General features: G+C 37.3%; 2 protein-coding genes across 2 annotated transcripts; both read right to left on the bottom strand.

Moving 5' to 3' along the window:
* Window positions 1–245: 245 nt before the first annotated feature.
* sdr16c5a (short chain dehydrogenase/reductase family 16C, member 5a) lies at window positions 246–9,943 on the bottom strand. The gene is made up of 7 exons (XM_079875602.1): window positions 9,515–9,943; window positions 8,959–9,298; window positions 6,463–6,594; window positions 6,250–6,349; window positions 5,646–5,790; window positions 3,362–3,487; window positions 246–1,034 (listed from the first exon to the last, which is right to left on the bottom strand). The coding sequence occupies exons 2-7, from the start codon at window positions 9,277–9,279 to the stop codon at window positions 938–940; spliced, it is 921 nt and encodes a 306-aa protein (XP_079731728.1). The 5' UTR covers window positions 9,280–9,298; window positions 9,515–9,943; the 3' UTR covers window positions 246–937.
* A 1,800-nt stretch (window positions 9,944–11,743) lies between these two features.
* On the bottom strand, window positions 11,744–15,086 carry penka (proenkephalin a). The gene is made up of 3 exons (XM_079876823.1): window positions 14,908–15,086; window positions 14,504–14,644; window positions 11,744–12,868 (listed from the first exon to the last, which is right to left on the bottom strand). Exons 2-3 carry the CDS (start codon window positions 14,639–14,641, stop codon window positions 12,269–12,271), a joined length of 738 nt encoding a protein of 245 aa, XP_079732949.1. The 5' UTR covers window positions 14,642–14,644; window positions 14,908–15,086; the 3' UTR covers window positions 11,744–12,268.
* Between the last annotated feature and the right edge of the window lie 10,192 nt (window positions 15,087–25,278).

Below are 25,278 nucleotides of genomic sequence, written 5' to 3'. Positions count from 1 at the left end.
ATCACTTTAAGCAGCTGGTAAAAGGTGGTCTGTGCCTTAGACATGGCATTTTGAATTGGGTTGTCCGTTCCCTGTCTCACATTACTGCAGGATTGCAAATTGAAAGCTGCATAAAAATGCTACTATATCTTTATGTAATAGCTCAGGATATAAAATGTTATTTAATATGGTATATTTAAAGGTAAATTCTGTGCATTTTTGTCTTGGCGTTAGAGCTATTATAGGTAAATAGGGCCGAAACAATTCAGAGCCAGTTGATTTTATTTATTACAAACACATGGTTAAAACGGTTTGCAGACAGACCTACACCATCACACATTAATGCAATGCTTGTTTGTCTAAAGTTCTTGCAAGAAAAACAGTTTTCTCTTTGAGAGGCAGTTATAATATCACAAACAATGCTTAACAACACTAGATGGTGCCATATGCATGCAAATCTAGGGTCCTATCCATTAAAAAGGAGAGCTGGTTATTTTGCAAGCCTCAAAGCAGTCTATCAAAGCTCAAACAAAACAGTTCCAGCAGCGTCATTAAATTCTTATTAAACTAAGTCGGCGCACTGTTATTTTTGACAGCTTAAGAAAAAAGAAAAAGAAAAAGAACTTAAGAGAACAATTTCTGGCACAAACAGGGGTAAACACAATAAATAAAATGTAAATATTTCACACTTATTCAGTCATGTGTACCACTATAGCACAAGTAGGCCTACATCTGACATTGTTGTTACTGGTATTATCATATATATATCTTGCTTTTGAAATGAGGCCAACATTAGATCAGAACTATCAGAATCCTCTTCCCCAATATCAAAGCAGTATGTAATGCGATATTATGATATGATGAAATAACTGTTTGGCAGAGGTAGTTACAAATAATGAAAAATCAGGAGCGTTAATATACAGTGCATCAAAATTTAAGAAAATTAGTTTCATTACATTTAGTCTCTCTTCTTTTCCCGTCCTCTGAAAGCATCCATGAAATTGAAGGCCCCCAAGTACATACCCAGGACAACTGATTGCTTGAATGGGATGACACTGTAAAGAAAAATAAACAATATAAAAAAAAAAAAATTTTTTATAATGCTTTATATTAATTTGCACATATGTGGGTCTCTGAACACACAAGTTACTAAAGTCTGAAATCAAATCATCTTTGATTTATTTAAAACTATAAATAACTCACATTACAACATATGTTAAAATCTTTTTTTTTGTTGTTGTTGTATCCAGACATCCTATCCACAAAGAGAGAAATTATTTCAAATTGGAGCAAGGTGTCCAGAAAAAGGCCAATGTTCGGGACTGAAAATAATGACCAGGCCTGGAAATGAGATCATTCACACCTAATGCACTGAGATTCAACACTCATCATCATGCTGGAATAATATATTAACAAAAGTAATTTGTGATTTGATTATTTAAGTGATAGGATTAGAATCAGGACGGTTATACATGTTTCTGTAAAAAAGGAAAGAGGGCATTAAAATAATAAAGAATGCCTCTTCCCATTCACATACTGCAGCCTTGATAATTATGACTCTACTGTCCAAAACACATTAAATACCAAACACAGATTGCAATTAATTGGCCAATTTTATGCACTGAAGTCTGTCTCACAGCCCACACAAACAGGTGTTGCTTTATCTCCTGAGTTAGCATCAGTAATTGTCACAGCTGCATAAGAAAGAGCTTCTTAAGGGTCCTCGGTTTTCAAGCCATGGCCGGGTTAAAGGTGTCATGAAATACAGGCACTAGTGCAGCTGGAAAACATTTCACCTACAACTGATACAACTTGCGAGACTAGTTGCAGCTGTGAAACTGAAACAGCCGTTTCTCCTTAAATACAATGGGCTTAATCATTCATATGAAATAAGCAGGCTAATACAGTCTCGTAGCCACAGCAATGTGCATAATTAAATTGAAGTTCATAAATACAACAAGCAAATGAAAAGATGTCATTTTCACCTAAGCGAAGGTGAAGTCAGCACAGGAACACAATGAATCACAGTGTTCCTGTCATTCATTCAGTGTCGTAATGTCCTCGGGGAGATGAGTAAATCCACACACACACACACACACACACACACACACAACCCCGTCCTATGAGGTCAGTGCTTGAGAAACAGTTTTGTTCCGTGCCGTTGCTTAAGGCTAAACTCTCAGACCTTTAGTTCACTCCAGATACTTCTCTCAAACCCACTGGCTCCCTCTTTACTGCAGCAGATTTCATTTGACATCAATAGTGAAATTATTCATGTCACATCCCCGACTCACTCCACAGACAACGGCAAATTTATGGGTTTAACTTTCTGCAGAGCTTTTCTGTTTCTATCCACTGCAGGGATCAAGCCTCAGACAGCGTAAGGACCAATTAAATGTGTATTTCCATTTACACAAGGGACATTAGTTTTGTATACGTGTATTCAGATGTTCTACTGCTGCCATGTAAATGTGATTTAGTCCTGTGAAGGCAAAGCTGAATTCGCAGCATCATTACTCCAGTCTTTAGTGTCACATGATCCTTCAGAAATCATCCTAATATGATGATTTGCTGCTCAAAAACTATTTCTTGTTATTATCAACAATGAAAACAGTTTCCCACATTATAAATGTGTTTACTGTCTCTTTTGATCAATTTAATGTGTTTTGGACCACAGTAGGTTTGGACAACACTGTCATTGGGCGCTTCTCAAACAGAAGGCTGTGTTCTAGTAAGGTTGCATATCTCGGCTGCCATGTCATCAAACTCCGTCAAAAGACGCCTCAGACCCTGTCCCAAATGGCACCCTAAACACCTTTGCATCCTTCAATCACCATTCCAATTTAAAAAAAAAGAATTAGCAGAAAATACTTTTGAGATAAAGGCATTATGTTTTCTTTTGTTTTGTTGTAAACTATGAGACCACAGACAGTTGTAGTTACCAGTACTGCATTGATAGAAAGGCAGTTAATATGGTTACAGATACATTTATGACTTTGCCATGCGCACGTAGAAGACCGACTCATTCTAGCGTTTAATGCGGAGGAAGACTCTAGTCTTCAAGCCTCTAAAAGGACTAGACTAGGAAGGGCACAGCCTCACTAGGATACAGTCTTTCAATTGAGAAGCACCCATTACGTCCATGTAACAACAATTATATCATGTTTGCAGTTGCTTAGAAAGCCTTTTCAACTTATATTTGAAGCTGAAAAAACTAAAACAAATAAAAGAGGGGTATGTTGGAAAGATACGATGTACTACAAAAACATTTAAAATATAAAACATTTTTACAAATACAAAAACTGTTACATATAAACATTCCAAACACGAGGACATGTTTTTATCTGGAGAAGTTTGAGATAAGCAAATGAAACTAACTTACCCTTTTAAAGCCCTTAATAAGTATAAGGTCTTTGGAAGTAAAAGGTAAACTTGGTCTGTCAGAATGGCATTGACAATCCTCTTAGCAACATAGTCCGGCTCCAATATGGGCAGCAGTCGGGGCCACCTGCACACAAGGCACATGCTTTCATTTAAATGGCTATTGTTTTACAAACGGATGAACCCAAAAAGACTGTATAATTGGGTACTTAGAGGATATTTAACTGTATTTTACATTTATGTCCGGTTTAAGAGGAAAATACATCTCTTTCACTCTCACACATACTTGTTACGTTTCAAATACAAAACACGCTACGTGCAATGCTAGTTTCCAACCAGCATCAGATGACAGAAAGTGGAACTATTCAGACAACATTTGAAGGGTCCATCAATACACAAAGTAGCCCCAGCCCTTAGGCAAAGGACCATGCTGAGGGCTATGAACTGCTACGGGCTATGAACTTTTCCCACCAGAGTATTTTTTTTTAAGTTGCCAGCCAGTGGCAGCATTTTTTAGCATTGCTGTTAAACAACAAAAAAAAACAAAAAAAAAACGTCTTCTCAACACATCAACAATGAACCAAACTCTTCCAGTCTCAGCTACATCTACAGTGTTTGAGGGTCAAAGTACACATTGTTCATGGGCAGCCAATGAAGACCATAGACTGGCATTACGCAAATTTGTCCCAAACCTATGTAGGTTTGAGCAGGAAGAAAGGAATTACTGACGACTCATTTCGGCAGTTTAGAACCGATTCTTTCTTTTTGGAGACAATAACTTATTTGTTGTGCTTTTTGATCTTTGAAACTTTGCAGTCTCCATAATAGGGGCACTTGAACGTGGGTTTCCAACACAAAGCTGAGAAAAACGTGTTTTAGACAAAGACAATGATCAAAACATAAGGGGTGTAACGATACCCTCACGTCACGATTTGATACAGATCACGATACTGAACTCACTATATGATACTCCAAGACAAATGGTGAAAGGGTAACAAAAAAAATGTGCTGTTGCTTAAAATGTGTTACATTGTGGGTGTAAATAAATTGGAATAGAAATATTCATGATTATGAAGCTGAAAATAAGGAATTATTTTAGATGAATATGCTTGCTCTCTGTCACTGACTAGATTTATTTAAAATAATGTAGGCCACTTTTTTACTGGTAACATAAGACATTTGGCATTATCAGGACCCACAAATAATCCCCCATTGCATTATACATTACATAGTAGTTTCATGTAGTACTGACACCAAAACTCTGTAAACTTAATTTTTTTCTCACACAGTAATTTTCATTTTGGGTGAACTATACACAATACAGATTGTCACTATCCACGATACATATTGTTGCATTATGTATTGTGATACGATATATTGTTACACCCCTACAAAACATAACTGAAGTAGATCGAGTCCATCAACACCACCAAAGCTTGTTGTTAACTCTTCGTGGGCTTGACATTTTTCTCTGTACCATTAGACAGTTTTGATGTATATGCTATTGAATTTTTGCTAAACAATTTCTATCAGCTTCCTCAGGTTTACGCTGGAGAAGCTGTACTATTTCAGAAGACCAGTGAAAACATGGATTGCTGGAAAAACTTGTCAATGGCAGGGAAGTGTTGTGTCAAATTATAAAAAAAAAAATCTCGTCAATGGCTAGGAAACAGTTAAAAAAGCTGCAATAAACCATTAAGTGACTCAAACTTAATGATCATAGTAATTTATGTTGCGTTTGTGTCAATGGTGATTTGTTTGTCAAGCTCCATGAAGCACAGTCAAAGTCTGTGTCTCTATTTTGATTGTATACATTTACAAAGCAGTGTGCAAAATCCTGCCTACAGAGATTCTGATTATGGCTAATTGGAAAACGACAAAGAACTGAGATTGAATGGCCCTGAAATGATGTCTTACAACAATTTGAGAGTGAAGCAATATTGAGAGATTCATCATTATCTTAAAAGTAGGTGTTTTTTCTTTAAATGACGTCTTCTGTTCCCTGTTCAAATGCTGCAGCTTTATATTAAAAAATGTGTTTGGGGATGAAGTGCAGCGTAAAAAGATATATTCATGATTTGATATCACAACTTTTTATCTTTTGTAAAATCAACTTATATAATGAATGTGGTTCAGATAACAATATTTTGAGTTTCTATTTATTAAACCAATCTCCTTCATTGTATTAACTCAAATTTTTAATTTCAATGAACTAAATTTTAAGGCAACCGGGTAACTTTAAGTTAAACCAACAATATTTTTTTACAGTGTGTGTGCTAGCTTACTTTGTATTGCAGCCATCAAACAGGCCTGTGTTGATGAGGTATGGGCAGACGATTGTGGTTTTGACTCCATCCTTCCCCGCAGATATCATCTCATAGGCCACAGACTCGGCAAAACCCACAGCAGCAAACTTGCTAGCGCAATAATCTGTGTGGAAAAGATAGGCAAGTTAGGAGACATTTTTGTACAAACATGGTAGTGACACTGCAAGGTAAACCAGTTTTAGGCATTCCAGAAACCAGCTCATTAAAATCTCCATGCGGTAATAAGTCCTGGGCATATGCAAACTAAGACAACAAACAGACGTCACAGGAATTCACAACATCATCTCAGATATCTGTTTCCTGTTAAAGTCTACACTTTTATTTAACACACACCTGCTGGAATAAAACCACACTGAAACTGTGATCTACAAGTTGTGTATTAAAAATTAGTGTACATTCATATCTGCTGACAAACTTTTTAAAAAAAAGAAAAAAAAAATTCCTTGCCAAACATGTTGTTTGAAAGACTTAAAGCCATGAAGGACTTTGTTAGTGTTCCAAAAGCACCACTGGTGAGAAAGCAGTTGTGTAAGAGATAAGAGGACATGGGTGAATGCTTTACCTGCCAGTCCATTGACGCCTATCAACCCTGCAGAACTAGCAACACAGACCAGATGTCCATGGTTCTTGTCTGTCATGGCGGGCAGAAATGCTTTGTATGTCTAAAACAGAGGCATAACCACAAATGGACACTTATACAGAACAGTGGCTACAAAAAAACCCCAGAAAATGCCATATAAAATTTGATAAAATGTAGAAAATATGTCAATCCTACCCAAAAGTGGGACATTGCATTAACTCTCAGTGTCTTCTCAACAATTGCATCGGGAGTGTCCATAAACTTATTACCACTGACTATTCCAGCATTGTTTATTAGTATGGTGACATCGCCGATTTCACTTTTTACCTAGAAGTCAACAAATAATCAATGAGTAAAAGATTCTGGACAGTTAGATTAAGATCTCAAATGAACCATTTATTAAAGTTAAATGTCATTATATCAATGCCATTATATTGTGGTGTACCATTTGACTAGCCATATATAATTGTATAAATAAAATAAATAACTCGGGAGGCCAAATGGACATATACCTTTTGGAGTGACTTTCCCTAAAAAAAAAACGTATGAATTTACAAAATTATTTTCAAAATATTCTGACAAACTATTGTATTTTGCCCTCTAAGTGCTATTAATAATGATAGGTAGTACCATTAATTTTCTTTGGAGTCATTTTTACTTATTGACTTTTCATTTAGCCTACATAAAAAAGGATTTCAGTTTGCTGCACAAAATTACCATCACACCCTTCAGGGTGATGCTGCCTTACACCAAGGTCCTGACTGACCAATCAAAATCAAGTATTGGTTGCCAGAGATAACAGAGCTGCAGGAATGACATCACTTTGTAGGCCAAAACGCGGAAGTGAGTTAGCATTTTAGCACTTCCGACTGGTCCTCCCGTCCCGAAGCTAATGGGTTTTTTGAATGGGGTTTTGGTTAAATGCCTGAAATAAGGTCTGTGGTGACACTTTCACGTTTTATTCTACGACATAAAATACATCAATATTACCCCACTCGTGGTTTTTTTGAAGTGGTTGCGCATCTTGAAAAAGGAGGTTGCTAACAAGTGGCTAATTGGGACTACAGAGGCTGTCGAGGAGATTGAACATCATCACGGCGAAAAGGTAAGCTCAGTCTGCTTTTATAGCCTCTTTATGCTTATAATTGTGCTCTTATAAACTATTCTATCTCAAAAGTTCTAGGAAATTGTTTTTAGATAAAAGCTGAAAGAGTTGTCAGAAGCTTAGTGACGGTGACGTTACATTTGTGGGACAGTGGTGTAGTTCGTTTATAGCCTACCTTTAGCCTTTTAAATTATCTTGATGGACAAAACGTGCAAATGTCATAAACTTTTGCTGATCACAGAGCTTGTTTTTAGTGATAATCCAAAGGTCAATGGGGAAATCCTATTGGGGTTTTCTCAAGGGAACTAGCTTGATGCTAAAAGCCAGTTGGCCTACAAAGTGACGTCAGTACTACACCACTCTATGGTCCAATAGTTTAGCGGTCATGGCACAATAATACATGACAAGAGAATGCCACGACTGACCAATCAGAATCAAGTATTGGTTGCCAGGGACAACGGTCCAATATATCAACCTTATTCCTGATGACCTTACTGCGTTTTGAATTATGGGTGGCACTTCCGGTTTGGGGAACTTCCATTCAAAAAGGCTGAAACGAATCATTTCAAATCATAAGGTTGCCCTACAAATAAAGCTGATGCGTCAGTTTGACTGGATGAGCTGTCAATTTTCCTTCATGATTTATCTTCAGACATCATGAGAATAACGTTATACTTATTTACTTACGTATTTTAACGTGACATGTTATAACAAGAATATCTATGGCAAGAGCTCCATTCAGTCGCTGCTTTCTTTTCCTCGTGATTATTTTTCTTTTCCCTTTGCAATCCGCTGTAGAAGTATGAAAAAGGACAACATGTACTGCACATTTGTGCAGCTGTTCTCCCGAATTGAATTATTCCATTAATAATTCACTGGAATGCACGAAGAATCTCTCGTTATTCTCCTCAAATCCTTTCCAGGTTTGTTTTCACAGGTAAATGCAATTTATAATCTGTCAAAATGACGGAAATCACTTTGAAATAGTATCACGTAATGGTGAAGTTAATGAACATTTTTGATTAAGGCAACAAGTTACATAATACAGACTACAGTGATATTTAACCCGTCCGTTATTGCTGTGGAAAGACTGGCGATTTTGGGGTTATTTGGTCTGTTGAAATACCTTGTTGATGCTTTTACACTTTTAAATTTCCTTTTAATGTTCGATGGTTGAAGGGTGAGTAGATTAATGCCATCTCGTGACACTTTTTTAACGTATTGCGTTCATAGAGTGAGCCTTTTCACTGATTGTTTACAGCTTAGCGGAAGTTACACCCATAATTTGTGCAAAGCGACATGGGGCGTAGGAATAAGGTGGATAGTTTAGCACTCATTAGGCAAAAATAAAGGAATTGAGAATGTCACAGGACTGACCAATCAGAATCAAGTGTTAACAAGTGCAGTTATAATGACATTTAAAAGTGATACAGAGGTGTGTTGCAATACCTTAGATAATGCATTATAATGTTAGAAAAAAATCTATTGTCTACAGTATTTAACTCCAACTACTCAGACCACTACTGGTTTTGAATGAAATACTCTTCATTCCAGGCAAACAGCTCACAGGTTTAAACTTGGATTACCTGATCTGCGACTCGGTAGACCACATCTCTATCACCGCAGTCACACTGATAGTAATATACCTTTGACGCTCCTTTTTCTTTAACCTGCTTTGCGGTTTCTTTCAAACCATCCACATTAATGTCCCACAGCACCAGTGAGACGTCGAGTGGGGCAAACTCAAGGGCCATCAGTCTGCCAATGCCACAGCCTGCCCCAGTGATGAGCACAATCTCTCCAGACACATCTTTCTTCCTCTGAGGGACGAAGAGTCTTATGAGGAATTCCAGGTGGTAGTAGATGGTTAACACTATCAACTGAAGAGTCTCCAAGAGGAAGTTCATTTTGAGAGGTGCAGAAGATCTTATGAATAATATGACAAAAAAAAAACACCAATGAATCACACAGTGTGACTAAGACAGGCTTATACAAACACAGGAGAAAACCAGTATAGTGAGAAACATGTTGAATGAAAAGTAAACTAGTACTTTATGTTCCTGTCAGTCAATAAGAACTTAAGTTTGTACATAGCAAATATAAGCCTGAAGAAGGTCTATTAGAGATTGTAACACGGTTTACCTTAGTGTGCGATTTACAAAGTCCCCGGATGGTGAGTTGTTCTCGTGCAGGTCGCAGTCGGTAAATAAACAGTTGTAATTCAAATGAACATGAACCAAAGACGACGAGGGCTCGCGCAGACGTTAAGAATGACGCTACTACCCACTCCTCCTCTCTTCGACCTTGTGGAGAGACTGCAGACACACTACTTAACCAGTACGGCAGGTACTGACTGGAGTTTACCTGTTTGACTGAAGTCGGTGCACGGGACGGGCTAAGTGAGAAACACTGCGGCCACGTGACTCAGCTGACTGCACTGATTTGTGGGAGTTGTGTAAACTTGTGTTTCGTGTTGACTGATTGCTACCACTAGAGCTGTTGGACTCCCCATGTTCCACCGCTCCAGACCAGACACGTCATGTCGCCCGCCATCTTGCAACGGTCAGCGAGTCTCACACAGACAGACACAGTTAGATCAATGTTGTGAAAGCGCCGAGATTTAAATTCTCGAAGATATGGGATAACCTTTCACAGTTGAGAATGTGTTGGTTTGTGTTTTTATATATATTAACTCAAAATTTAAAGTTTTTACTATGGTAAACATTTATGGTTTTACATATAGCTGCTAATGGTAACATTTTAATGTCTCGTCAGCAGACGCCTTCGTATGGAGGAATAAAAAAATATTTTCCGCCACAGAATAAACAAATTAAAAGGGTAATTGCGACTTTTTATCTCGCAATTCTTTTTTTCCCCAGAATTGCGAGATATAATCTATTGTTCAATATAATCATATTGTTCAAGGAACATCATTGGAAATTTTAAAGTTCATTCTGATTCAGCAATCAAAGTGGGAACTTATAAATGTAAACAATTCTCCATACAGTTTGGTAAGCAAATTAATAAGGCAAATGATTTGAGAAGCTCTTGTCATAAAGGAAATAAATAATATTTTATGTCTATCCTCTCCTAGTGAACAGGACAAGGAGAAGTTCACTGAGATCTTAATGTTCTTTATGCAGAGAAGGCCAAAGGTGCATTTATCAATTCAAAGGCAAAGTGGCTAGAATTTGGAGGGGAATTCCACATATATATTTTTTTAATCTAGAAAAAAAAAAAAGAGAAGAGGTGAGTGAAAAAGGATTTCTTCCCTACCCTTGATATTGATGGCACTTTGACTTCCGATGAAAAGTTATTTTTCAGAGGGTAGACATAACGCTCTTGATTTACCCTTAATATCATTTTTAAAATCAAGGATAAAACATAGTTTGGCCCAGGCGAAATCTATATGGTTTCATATCCCTAATTTGTTCAAAAGTGTGGCGGATTAAAATTTCTGCTACCATGTGACTTTGAATGTAGCTTCCCATTATATTTTCTAATTTTCATAAGCAGTCTCTAGAAGCTTTGAAATGAACCTTTTTAAACATAATTTCTCTCCACAATCATGCATACCATGGAATAACCAAAATGTGTTATCTAAGAACAAGACTATATTTAAAAAAGAATGGTTTGATAAGGGAATTATTTTTGTTTCAGATTTGCTAAATGGTAATGGTGAAGGTCATACGTATCAACAATTTCCTTCCTTCTCAGGTAGGCCTAATGTGTCTTCGTATAGGGATTACCATAAAGGCATCTCATCTAAATTGCTTCACCTTGTGAAAACACATATCCATTATAACTCAATTGTTGGGCAGATTCCAAAATGATTTATTGGAGGTACTAATATTAAATGTTTAATGAATCTGAACAAGTTTTTGGTGAACATAATCAAAGTATTCAGGAGTCGACTATTCAAAAAATCGACTCTAGTAATTGAGATGCTTGAGTTCCCCCTCAGAAATCTCCATCTATCTATCTATCTATCTATCTTGCATGTTCAAGTATATTTATAAGTATATTTCCTTTTTTTTCCCCTTTAGTTATGACGCTGTTTTTGAGTGGATAAAAAGATAGCAAAAACTTGCTAAAATACTTATCCTTGAGTAAACTGTTTTATGTAATTACCTGCATAAGTAATTTAACTTTACATCATGCCTGGCTAGCAATGCTCTTAAACCTTAAACATATTCACAAAGTAGTACAGCCTCTCAGACATTATCGGTCAAGTAAGTGGTGAAAATATGAAAAGTTGGGTCTTAATAAGCTACTGAAGAGGGCCATTAAGGCAGTGACACCTAATGGAGAATATCTTCCACTAGCGAAATGGCTTAATTTGTAAGAAACAAATATCTCATTGAGACATTTCACTTCTGCAGTAAGATGAATTTATTGTATTCTGTACAGCTAATGGCTCAAAAATCTTGCTTTGATTTAAACAAGAACAAAAGCTGTTGAAAAATTGTTAAAAGAAATGCATTAATCATCAAGTTCAGACGGCAGACTTAACCTCACTACAATGTTCATTGAGCGAAGCAGACTAGCTAATGTGATGAGATTCTCAGAGAACAAAGCAACACAGTGAAAAGTGCTTTTCATTCGTTGTGATGTGACCCAGAAATAGTTAAATTAATGTCCTCTGTCTTTACCAAATGTCCCATCTGATGGGTGATTCCATTGTAAATACAGAGAATTTGAAAATATTTCTTTTTTTAAGACACAAACCATATAGTCACAGAGAACACAAATGTACATTGTACATTATGGAGGAATATTCGGCAGCAAAGACAAAAATAAATAGTAATTTAAAATGGCTTCACATGAAATTGGTACAGTGCAAGCTCTACACAAAGTAGGAATAGGTCATTTAGGATGGGTGTCCATGTTTTAATTCTAATCCATGAATCCTCCATATCTCTTCTGCGTGCCAGGCAGTGCCGCCTCGCCTCCGTCCTCCCAAGTGCGTTTCAGAAACCCATTGCTTTTCTGGGTGTCAAGCCATTCAGGCCTGCCCACTCTGCGCATAAACCCCCCGTATCGCTTCTGCAGGTCTCTCCCTGCCTCCCCTAGACCACTGTTCCCCTGTACGCTCCTCATGAAGCCCCCATAGCGTTTGACCATGTCCCCATCATGCTGCTCATCTGACTCTGAGGTGAGACCGATTCTTAGGATCTCTCTCAGCAGCTCTACTTGCTTGTCTTCAGCTCCACCCTCTGCCTTGTCCCTCTTCATAAAGCCTCCATATTTCTTACTCATGAGCTCTGGGTCGTCACTCTCTGCTTGGGCTCCCGTGCCGATCTCTGCTGCTTTCTTAATCATGAAGCCCCCATAACGCTTCATGAAGCCTCCGTATTTCTTGGTGAGAAGGTGGTCTGCGCTCTCTTCCTCTTGCTTGAGGCTGTCGATGGCAAGGCGATCCTCTTCCGTGAGGATGTTTTTGCAGACTTCTAGTTTTCTGGAGTCCACAGTCCCTTCACACTCTAATGTGCAGGTCTAGAGGAGAAATGAATGACCGATCAAAGCAAGGAAACATTTGGTCCACCAGAGGGCACACACATTCAGTCTGCTGAATTCAATGCAGCTGCGCAATAAAGAGTGCCAATAATTACTTTTGACAATCTGCACGGTGGAAAATGTCAATTCACTGAAGCACTCTGAAAACCCGATCACAAGAGAAAGAGAGATAGCTAGACTTGAAGACCTTGCTTTGAATTAGTTTTGATTTGAATATTATGCTACAGCACAATTAACTAAATTATATCACTTGTGCTTGTATACTGCGTTCACATAAGAATACAAAATATAAAACCAGACATTTGACTACATAGAGTCTATAATGTTCATCGTTTGTTTAAATTCAAAGTCACATTTTCCCAAAGGTTTATGTATTATTTGAAAAAAATTGCAAACTCAATTTTAGCTTATAGTTGAATAAAAATACATTTGTTTTACTGAATCTATTACAGAAGAACTACATATTATGTACGTCACCTAGGTGACATAACCTTTGTGAAAAATAGGTAGGTGTACTTACTTGAATTGAATGTGACTTAAAAGAATGTTAAAATTTTACTATAAAGTACATTTTAAATAATGTTTGAATCTCTTTTTTCATGCTTTAATGTTTACTGACATACTAAAAGCACATGCACAGTAATCCATTATAATTGTTATTCAATATTACATTTATAAATAAATAAAGTTCATAGATTTTTAAATGTACTAAATTGTAACTTACACATTTACACATTTGTAATTACAAATATATTTAAATAAATGACATACGTTTCAATAGAAATGACATATATAAGTATATTTTAGTTTACCATAATGCGTCAGCAATTGCATTCTACATAAACACATTAAAAAAAGTTGCTGCTTTAAATTTTTAAGTAAAATCAACTTGGATGTTTGTCATTTCAACTTAAATGACATTAAACGGACTTAAAAAAAATGAGTTGAGTCTTATATAACTTCAAAAAGTTGAAAATTGCTTAACCTATTTTGATGAGTTAAAGCAATGTAAAACATGTTATCATAACTTATTGATCATATTTCTTTTTTTAATTATAAAATTATAAAGATGTACTTCAAAAAAAGCTAATTGCATTTGATATCATATATTAAGTAAAAAAAACAAAAAAAAAAAAAACTTTTTCTCAGTTTCTCATTCGGCAGCTTTATTGCAAATAAATATTGCCAAGACTTAAATATAGGAGGAACCAGGGCTAGTTATCACACATTTTACTCACGTAAATATTTCTCAGGTAGGTTCCGGTTTGAAAGTCAATTTATTTGACTGCAAAAAGCAATTGAACATTTCTGCCATAAGAAAAAGAAGTGAACTGAACAGTTCACCATGTTGTCTCAAAATAAGGGTAAGTCGTCACGATAGAATGCCATTTTGTAAACAGTAAAACAATTATGAAACAGCTAAAAAAAATTAAAAGGTAGCAATGTCAACTTATATTATAATTAATAAATTGTATGAAATCCACGTGTGACAACTAGCCCCGACCTGACTTTTATGAAAAATACTCTCCTGAGAACACAGCTTAAACTTTTAGTTCAAATCTATGGTCATTACATAGTTTCAGACTTTTTTCTGAATATGGAAATGAAACTCACCAGTGTGTCGATCTCTGTCTGTTGCCTGAACAGCCGGTAAACGCAGAGCGCGCAGTCTCTGCCGCATTCAGCTCGAACCATCAGCACGAGACAGGCGCTCAAAGCCAGAGTCCACCAGGAGTTCACAGTTAACGCCATGGGCTACAAACGAGCAGTTTACCGTTACTTACATGAGGAAAATGTAAAGCAATCTGTTGTAGAGTCTTTCAAATTTGACATAAAAGTGGTAAATATAATATGCATATAGGCTACTTTAAATGAGCGCGCAAAAATTATTATTTATAGTAGGCTACGCGCATTTGCGCATAAAAGAACCAATCAATAGACCAACCAACTCATCCAGCAAATTAAATGATTAGTTAATAAGTTTAATTATCCTATTTTAAATTCTGTACAAAGTTTACCTGTTTACAGCAGGCTAGTTTCTTGGCAGTGTCCACCGTAGTGCTGAATATGTTGTTTTAGAGAAAGATCTCTCGCCAGGTCTGGTGCAGAAGCGTCTTCAGTATCTCAGCACGAGGGTAAACTCCACACCTGCTCTGTTGAGATACGATGGATACTCGCAACTTTTAAGCAGTGTGCCCTCGTGACGACACGCCGTTCGCATCTGACGTCAGCAGGAAGCATCACGCATAGAGTGACGGTGGTGACTTTTTTTCTTTCTTTCTTGCCTGATAAAATCAATTAATGTATGATATTTTTTGATAGTTTTAGTTTAGTTTAAGGTGATCAACAGTGTATTTTTTGGTAAGTACTGGGAATATTGAATATTATCTGTTGCTTCTTATATATAGTATTACATGCTTCTTTTAATGTAACATAATGTTCCATTGACCCACATTGGCCATCATAAAAAAAAAAAAAATAGGTTAGTTGATTCCCCTCAGTTCGGACAACAAAGCAACAGTATTTTTCCGTGTTATTTTTGTTGTTGTTGAGGACCTATTGTGCTGAAGAGTGCATGCTGTTCTGCTCTTTTTTCTTTCTTGTTTTCCTATGAGCATTGGCTATTACTAATGCGGTCTGGGTAGACAGCATGCCTCTTAAGACAGGATAGAGTGTTCGAGAAATAATAGACTTGCGTGTACTCAATCCAGCCATTCAATCTGTGGCTTTGTCTTGAGCATTATCGTGCCATGCAGTGTAGGCTATCATGATCAATATCAGTATCATTGTGATTGTTTTGTCTGACATCATTGTTTTGCATCCTTCATATTATGTCTGCATTGTTTTTAAACATCTGTTGCAGCATTTTGACAGTTGTATCATAACATTTAGTCCCATATGGATATTTACTAATTTGTTCGAATATCAATTTACAGGAAAGATCAAACTCTTCCTCATTGAGCCCATACAACCCATGATGTCATTTAAAGGCAATTCAAAAGTTATCACAGGAAATTATAGATCTTTCTATTGCAGATTCCACGTAGCTTAAAGCATAAGAAATTGGTCAGGACATTAACAATTACAGGCTTTGGATTCTGGAAATTATTGCCTATTCTTTAGACTCATTTTAAACTGTAGGCGTTAAATGAGATTGAGAAGAGGATAAATTGAATTATATAATTTATTGATCCTAGTGACTGCATGGAATTCAACACTTTAAAGTTGTGATGAAACAGAAGTAGAGATTTAGAGATCTTCTCTAATCTCTGATGTACATCTGAGTAAAAAAGATGTTGGAAAAAGAAAAACATGTAAGTTATAGGGACTTGGTTCTGCCTTTTTTTGTTGACTGGATTGAGGCAGATCTGTATGCGAGCTTGCGGTCGTTTGAAAGGTGAGGGTTTAAGTGACTAAATGATTGGAGGAGACCGGCATTCATCAGAAAAGTCTGTCGTTTCACCAAAAGATTGAGTTATTAAATTTAATTAAAATCTTCAAGGTCAAAAAATGTTTTAATAAATGAAACATGCATGGATGAATCATTCACAATAAGATCAATAATATGCATTTAGAGATATGCTAAATTTTCATTTCCTGCTGAATTTAAAGGTACGGTAGGCAATTTTTGGAGAGGCTAGCAATAGCGAGCATTAAAAGCATAAGATCCCACTCTCCCCTCAGAGTGTCTTCAAAGCCATGCCTCCTTCAAAACACATTAAACGCGTGCAAACAAAAGCGTCACTAGAGGCACTGTTAAACTACCTCATGTCTCAAAGCACATAACATTACAATAATAATGAACATAAACAACATAAAGAGCAATGACCTGTACCACCAATTCGAGTCACGAACCGCTCTGAGTATAACGTCACGGGTTTCCATCTCTTACAAATTACAGTAGTTATGGCGTGAACGCAGCATAAGCTGGTTGTTTTGGTTCAGGAGGAACTTTAAAAGGCGGCTGCTGTTTCGGTTGCGGTGCTCAGTGACTGACGTCTGTCTAACTCTGCATAGCATGAAACGCATGAACGGATGAACATACACGCTGATAGGCAGGTAGGACATCGTATCATTGCATTTGGACCGAATACATTGATTGAATGAACATTTTTGTGGTCCACAGACCAAATAAATGTAGACCACTTAGTGATTACAATCAGGATGTGAAGAGCCTTTCAACCAGCACAACAAAAATGTTTCTGGAACAAATCACCTACCCTGCCTTTAATTCTTATTATGTACATCTATATTTCAGTCCAAAACCTCTGCTGATAGAAGCATCTTCATAGGTAAATTACTTCACATCAAATATCACAGTGCTATGAGCATAACTAAACGTTTCAGAACAACACAATTAACGGCCATAAACACATTTCTCTAATTATGCAGGTAGAAATATGGTGGCAATAACATTTCAAAGACAACATCAGGGCTACTAAACTCGTTTCTTGAATCCAATTAAGAAACCCTGTTCTTGGAAATGGTCATTAATTTTAATCAGTTTAAAGTAGAAGTAGAAGTAATGCTGTTCTTATTAATTCAGCAGACTATGAGGACAGATTTGACAGACCTCTGCACATAATCAAGCACTTAGTCACTGTCTTACATTAAGTAATCAGTCATTCCGCTTTTAAAAATGCTCTATGCTTTTTATGAATTCTGAATCAAACATCTTTTGATAATGGATAGTGTGTAACAACCCTCTCGACGCTAACATGTTGGTTTTCCTCATAAAGCGATAACAATGAATATAATCTGTAAATGAATGAAATAAAATACAAAATGTGAAGCCATGGAGAATGCAACTAGTAACACTTCAGTGTGGACCATTTTAAGTGGCAATTTGAATAAATGCCACTATAGCTTTAATGTGCTGCTGGGGATTTTGAAAGCATCATATTGATCCATAAAACTCAGGGGAATTACAAGGTGATGATGGTTTTGCTTGCTGTGGGGTTCATAGCTGGAAATATGCTTGTAAAAGAACACCATTCCACTCCCACTGGCATGTTATCTTCATAAACGCTACAACAAAGTGGTAGTTTCATATTAATGAGCTATGAAATTTATGTAAATCTGTATTTTATGTTGACAGGTTTTTGCATATTTAATCACGGTATTAAAAGTTTAAATTGGTGCTGACCTAATATTAAAAGGTTAGTTCACCCAAAAATGAAAATTCTCTCATCATTTACTCACCCTCATGTCTTTCCAATCATGTAGGAAATCATGTCTTCTTCCTTCTGTGTATGGTCAAAAAGCATTCTTTATATATCCTCAGTACATTTTTATTTTTTATTTTTGGGTGAATGATCCCTTTAACCCTAGATGGATTTCTTTTATTAATTGTGAATTATCTTTGCGTACTCTTTAAGTCACTTTTGTCGAAAAGCTTTCGCTAAACGACAAGCACACGTGAGATATGAGCGTAAATTAATCCTGAGGGAACGACAAAGCATCTGAGTACTCTGCCCTTTAAAAGCTTAAAACTAACACTTATTTTAGGACATGACAGCCTTGACTGTTTAAAACACTTGCATTCAATGTGACCTGCTGGATTTCCAATATGGACTTAAAGGGATAGTTCACCCAAACATGAAAATTTATTTATTCATCATCATGTCTTTCCAAACCTGTATGACTTTCTTTTCTCTGTGATTCATAGAATTATATAATTTGAGAAACATCTCCGTGTTTTTTTTTTTTTTTGGAAGTCAGAGACTGCAAAACTGTTTGGTTAAAGGTTCTTAATTGGATTGCATGAAGAATCTTTAACATCCATGGAACCTTTCCATTGCAGAAAAGAAAGAAAAAATGTTCTTTTAAGAACTGTTCACTGAATGGGTCTTTGAGGAACCCAAAATGGTTCTTTTATGGCATCACTGCGAAAAAACCCTTTTGGAACTTTTATTTTAAAGAGTGAACCAACATTCTTCAAAATAACTTATAGGCTATTTATTGTGCTCAGCAGAAGAAATAATAATAATAATTATTTAGGATGAACTATCCCTTTAATATAAACCTCTGAATTTCCTCATGATTAATAAAATGTCAGGTTTAAAATGAATAACAAAAATCAGCTTACACAAATTAAACTAAAAGATAATTGGTGCACAATTAAATATGATTGTGCTGTGTAGTTTGGGTATAAGAAGACTTTTTTTATCAGCTCTCATATTCAATTTCCTGCAGGGTGAAGAAGGGATATCAGAATCATAATTACAGTGTCACTCAGGCTATGGCCGAACAGCACCAATGACAGGAACAGTTAATTAAATTCTGCCACACATATGAGAGCACTAGGCTATTGTGTTATCACTGATTTGCCATCAGCAATAACTTTTATATTTACACCTTCTTGAGTGGATAAGATACTGAACATTGAAGGTGAGTTATGCAAACAGGAAGAGCTGCTCTTTAGGGCTACTTTTGAGTGTGATAATATTTGCTTAGACCGGAGAAGATAAGTAATTTAGTTTTCCTGCAATTATTACATTATTGGTCACTGCAGTCAACAGAGGGGATTGATTGTAGAACAGAAATTTATTTGAAAAAGTTCATAAAGAGATTGTAAAACTAATCCATAAGAATATGAATACGTCCAAATTTTCTGAACAGACTCAATTGCATTATATATGAACAGATTGAATTTAGGCTTTTATTCTCATAAACATTCATCAACTTACACATCAGTTGTGGTAAACAAGCTCAAGCATGCTTGCTTGACACGCAAGAACCAATGAGGTTCATTCTCTTGTTATGCAGCATGTTTGAGCTTCAGCAAGAACCAATGAGGTTCATTCTCGTGTTACGCAGCACGTTTGAGCTTCTCAAGAACCAATGAGGTTCATTCTCGTGTTACGCAGCACGTATGAGCTTCTCAAGAACCAATGAGGTTCATTCTCGTGTTACGCAGCACATTTGAGCTTCTCAAGAACCAATGAGGTTCATTCTTGTGTTACGCAGCACGTTTGAGCTTCTCAAGAACCAATGAGGTTCATTCTCGTGTTACGCAGCACGTTTGAGCTTTAGCAAGAACCAATGAGGTTCATTCTCGTGTTACGCAGCACGTTTGAGCTTCAGCAAGAACCAATGACGTTCATTCTTGTGTTACGCAGCACGTTTGAGCTTTAGCAAGAACCAATGAGGTTCATTCTCGTGTTACGCAGCACGTTTGAGCTTCAGCAAGAACCAATGACGTTCATTCTTGTGTTACGCAGCACGTTTGAGCTTTAGCAAGAACCAATGAGGTTCATTCTCGTGTTACGCAGCACGTTTGAGCTTCAGCAAGAACCAATGAGGTTCATTCTCGTATTACGCAGCAGGTTTGAGCTTCAGCAAGAACCAATGACGTTCATTCTTGTGTTACGCAGCACGTTTGAGCTTTAGCAAGAACCAATGAGGTTCATTCTCGTGTTACGCAGCAGGTTTGAGCTTCAGCAAGAACCAATGACGTTCATTCTTGTGTTACGCAGCACGTTTGAGCTTTAGCAAGAACCAATGAGGTTCATTCTCGTGTTACCCAGCACGTTTGAGCTTCTCAAGAACCAATGAGGTTCATTCTTGTGTTACGCAGCACGTTTGAGCTTCTCAAGAACCAATGAGGTTCATTCTCGTGTTACGCAGCACGTTTGAGCTTTAGCAAGAACCAATGAGGTTCATTCTCGTGTTACGCAGCACGTTTGAGCTTCTCAAGAACCAATGAGGTTCATTCTCGTGTTACGCAGCACGTTTGAGCTTCTCAAGAACCAATGAGGTTCATTCTCGTGTTACGCAGCACGTTTGAGCTTCTCAGGAACCAATGAGGTTCATTCTCGTGTTATGCAGCACGTTTGAGCTTTAGCAAGAACCAATGAGGTTCATTCTCGTGTTACGCAGCACGTTTGAGCTTCTCAGGAACCAATGAGGTTCATTCTTGTGTTACGCAGCACGTTTGAGCTTCTCAAGAACCAATGAGGTTCATTCTCGTGTTACACAGCAGGTTTAAGCTTCAGCAAGAACCAATGAGGTTCATTCTCGTGTTATGCAGCACGTTTGAGCTTTAGCAAGAACCAATGAGGTTCATTCTCGTGTTACGCAGCACGTTTGAGCTTCTCAGGAACCAATGAGGTTCATTCTTGTGTTACGCAGCACGTTTGAGCTTCTCAAGAACCAATGAGGTTCATTCTCGTGTTACACAGCAGGTTTAAGCTTCAGCAAGAACCAATGAGGTTCATTCTCGTGTTACGCAGCACGTTTGAGCTTCTCAGGAACCAATGAGGTTCATTCTCGTGTTATGCAGCACGTTTGAGCTTTAGCAAGAACCAATGAGGTTCATTCTCGTGTTACGCAGCACGTTTGAGCTTCTCAGGAACCAATGACGTTCATTCTTGTGTTACGCAGCACGTTTGAGCTTCTCAAGAACCAATGAGGTTCATTCTCGTGTTACACAGCAGGTTTAAGCTTCAGCAAGAACCAATGAGGTTCATTCTCGTGTTACGCAGCACGTTTGAGCTTCTCAAGAACCAATGAGGTTCATTCTCGTGTTACGCAGCACGTTTGAGCTTCTCAAGAACCAATGAGGTTCATTCTCTTGTTACGCAGCACGTTTGAGCTTCAGCAAGAACCAGTCAGGTTCATTCTCTTGTTACGCAGCACGTTTGAGCTTCAGCAAGAACCAATCAGGTTCATTCTCGTGTTACGCAGCACGTTTGAGCTTCAGCAAGAACCAATGAGGTTCATTCTCTTGTTACGCAGCACGTTTGAGCTTCAGCAAGAATCAATCAGGTTCATTCTCGTGTTACGCAGCACGTTTGAGCTTCAGCAAGAACCAATGAGGTTCATTCTCTTGTTACGCAGCACGTTTGAGCTTCAGCAAGAACCAATCAGGTTCATTCTCGTGTTACGCAGCACGTTTGAGCTTCAGCAAGAACCAATGAGGTTCATTCTCTTGTTACGCAGCACGTTTGAGCTTCAGCAAGAACCAATGAGGTTCATTCTCGTGTTACGCAGCACGTTTGAGCTTCTCAAGAACCAATGAGGTTCATTCTTGTGTTACGCAGCACGTTTGAGCTTCAGCAAGAACCAATGAGGTTCATTCTCATGTTACCCAGCACGTTTGAGCTTCAGCAAGAATCAATCAGGTTCATTCTCGTATTAAGCAGCACGTTTGAGCTTCAGCAAGAACCAATGAGGTTCATTCTCTTGTTACGCAGCACGTTTGAGCTTCTCAAGAACCAATGAGGTTCATTCTCTTGTTACGCAGCACGTTTGAGCTTCAGCAAGAACCAATGAGGTTCATTCTCATGTTACCCAGCACGTTTGAGCTTCAGCAAGAATCAATCAGGTTCATTCTCGTATTAAGCAGCACGTTTGAGCTTCAGCAAGAACCAATGAGGTTCATTCTCGTGTTACGCAGCACGTTTGAGCTTCTCAAGAACCAATGAGGTTCATTCTTGTGTTACGCAGCACGTTTGAGCTTCAGCAAGAACCAATGAGGTTCATTCTCATGTTACCCAGCACGTTTGAGCTTCAGCAAGAATCAATCAGGTTCATTCTCGTGTTACGCAGCACGTTTGAGCTTCTCAAGAACCAATGAGGTTCATTCTCGTGTTACGCAGCACGTTTGAGCTTCTCAAGAACCAATGAGGTTCATTCTCGTGTTACGCAGCACGTTTGAGCTTCTCAAGAACCAATGAGGTTCATTCTCGTGTTACGCAGCACGTTTGAGCTTCTCAAGAACCAATGAGGTTCATTCTCGTGTTACGCAGCACGTTTGAGCTTCAGCAAGAATCAATCAGGTTCATTCTCGTATTACGCAGCACGTTTGAGCTTCAGCAAGAACCAATGAGGTTCATTCTCTTGTTACGCAGCACGTTTGAGCTTCAGCAAGAACCAATCAGGTTCATTCTCGTATTACGCAGCACGTTTGAGCTTCAGCAAGAACCAATGAGGTTCATTCTCGTGTTACGCAGCACGTTTGAGCTTCAGCAAGAACCAATGAGGTTCATTCTCATGTTACGCAGCACGTTTGAGCTTCTCAAGAACCAATCAGGTTCATTCTCGTGTTACGCAGCACGTTTTAGCTTCAGCAAGAACCAATGAGATTCATTCTCTTGTTACGCAGCACGTTTGAGCTTCAGCAAGAACCAATGAGGTTCATTCTCGTGTTACGCAGCACGTTTGAGCTTCAGCAAGAACCAATCAGGTTCATTCTCGTGTTACGCAGCACGTTTTAGCTTCAGCAAGAACCAATGAGATTCATTCTCTTGTTACGCAGCACGTTTGAGCTTCAGCAAGAACCAATCAGGTTCATTCTCGTGTTACGCAGCACGTTTGAGCTTCAGCAAGAACCAATGAGGTTCATTCTCATGTTACGCAGCACGTTTGAGCTTCAGCAAGAACCAATCAGGTTCATTCTCGTGTTACGCAGCACGTTTTAGCTTCAGCAAGAACCAATGAGGTTCATTCTCTTGTTACGCAGCACGTTTGAGCTTCAGCAAGAACCAATCAGGTTCATTCTCGTGTTACGCAGCACGTTTTAGCTTCAGCAAGAACCAATGAGATTCATTCTCTTGTTACGCAGCACGTTTGAGCTTCAGCAAGAACCAATGAGATTCATTCTCTTGTTACGCAGCACGTTTGAGCTTCAGCAAGAACCAATCAGGTTCATTCTCGTGTTACGCAGCACGTTTTAGCTTCAGCAAGAACCAATGAGGTTCATTCTCGTGTTACGCAGCACGTTTGAGCTTCTCAAGAACCAATGAGGTTCATTCTCTTGTTACGCAGCACGTTTGAGCTTCCGCAAGAACCAATGAGGTTCATTCTCGTGTTACGCAGCACGTTTGAGCTTCTCAAGAACCAAAGAGGTTTGTTCAGTTAATGTTAGTTTATGTAGTTTATGTTCGCTGATCAATGTTTAAATGTGAATAAAAATGAAATATAAATTTAATCTGTTCATCATATAAAGCGATCGAGTCTTCAGAATATTTGGACTAAACCGCACAATTCACATGGATTAGTTTTACGATCTCTTTATATTCACGTTTTTGAAGTGTCAAGTTGTCAGTTGTGTGGACTGTCTATGGAGGGACAGAAATCTCTCAGATTTCATCAAAAAGATCTTCATTTGCATTCTGAAGGTGAATAAAAGTCTTACGGGTTTGGAACGACATGAGGGTGAGTATTTAATGACAATTTTAATTTTTGGGTGAAAAAATCCTTTAAATACAACCTAAATACTGGAAACTCATTACGACAGATATGTAGTCAGACATGAAATTACGCCATTATTCACTATTCTATTCTAATGTAAGAGAAACTCGTCCATTAACCAGAACAAAACAATGCCATGCTTAATTTGTATTTGTTTCCTTTTTTCAGCAGGTGAATCTGACATGACCTGCTGCTGCACATATTGTAGCGCATTTATATTTAGCTACATAATATGCATCAATTTATAATTTATGAGATGTCTAAAATGATTCCTTGATTCCTTCCACTGATAAATTTGCAATGTCTAGCTGTGTTTTTAAACACATACAAACATCTCAAAGGCACATTTCACTGTTTGTCATTCACATTTGCTTCAGGTACATTTTGTGTTCATCTGAACGCAACATCAATTAAATGCTTAATTGAAATTAACATTAAAAACGTCCACTTTCTCCATTAATTCATACAAAGATCAATATTTACATAAAACATGCAGTGGCACTAACTGATCTTTGCTGGGTCAATTGTGCACCTTGTCAACATTTGTGAGCTCACAAACAACAACTGAATTAGAAAGATTTAAAAAATGTTCAAGCTGCTAATATAGTTACTGTTACATAGTTGTAGTGAACTTCAAATCTTAAAAGAGAGTATATTTAAAAAAAAAAAAAAAAAAAAAAAAAAATATATATATATACTGTATATATATATATATATATATATATATATATATATTTATATAAACATTTTTTTAAACAACTTGCAGATAATATAATATTAAATAAATAAAAGGCCACTAAAGTGTGCTTAAAGAGAGTACACTTTTATTACTGTTTCTTACTTAACACATTTAATTACATTTTTTTTTAAATGCACTTATAATAATGTCAAACAATTAAAGTTCTACTTTGAAGGACATTCAATTCAATCCACATTTAGTTGTATAGTGCTTTTCACAATGCATAGTTTTAAAGCAGCTTTACAGAAAATGCATGTTTTTACATTGCAATTTAGAGTAATCACTTATAAGATGTGAGTGTGCCCAAGTAATGTCCATATGTCAAAAATGTACAGTTCTAAGATAATACAAACCATATAGTTCATGATTTACATCATGTATTTATTTAGGCAGAAACAATGAGCTCAATAAAGCAGTTATTACAAGTTGTGATTGTAATGACTACAATATATAG

Source organism: Squalius cephalus, assembly GCF_949319135.1.
Source record: "Squalius cephalus genome assembly, chromosome: 7".
NCBI lineage: Eukaryota > Metazoa > Chordata > Actinopteri > Cypriniformes > Leuciscidae > Squalius > Squalius cephalus.
This window is presented reverse-complemented; position numbering and strand designations above follow the sequence as displayed.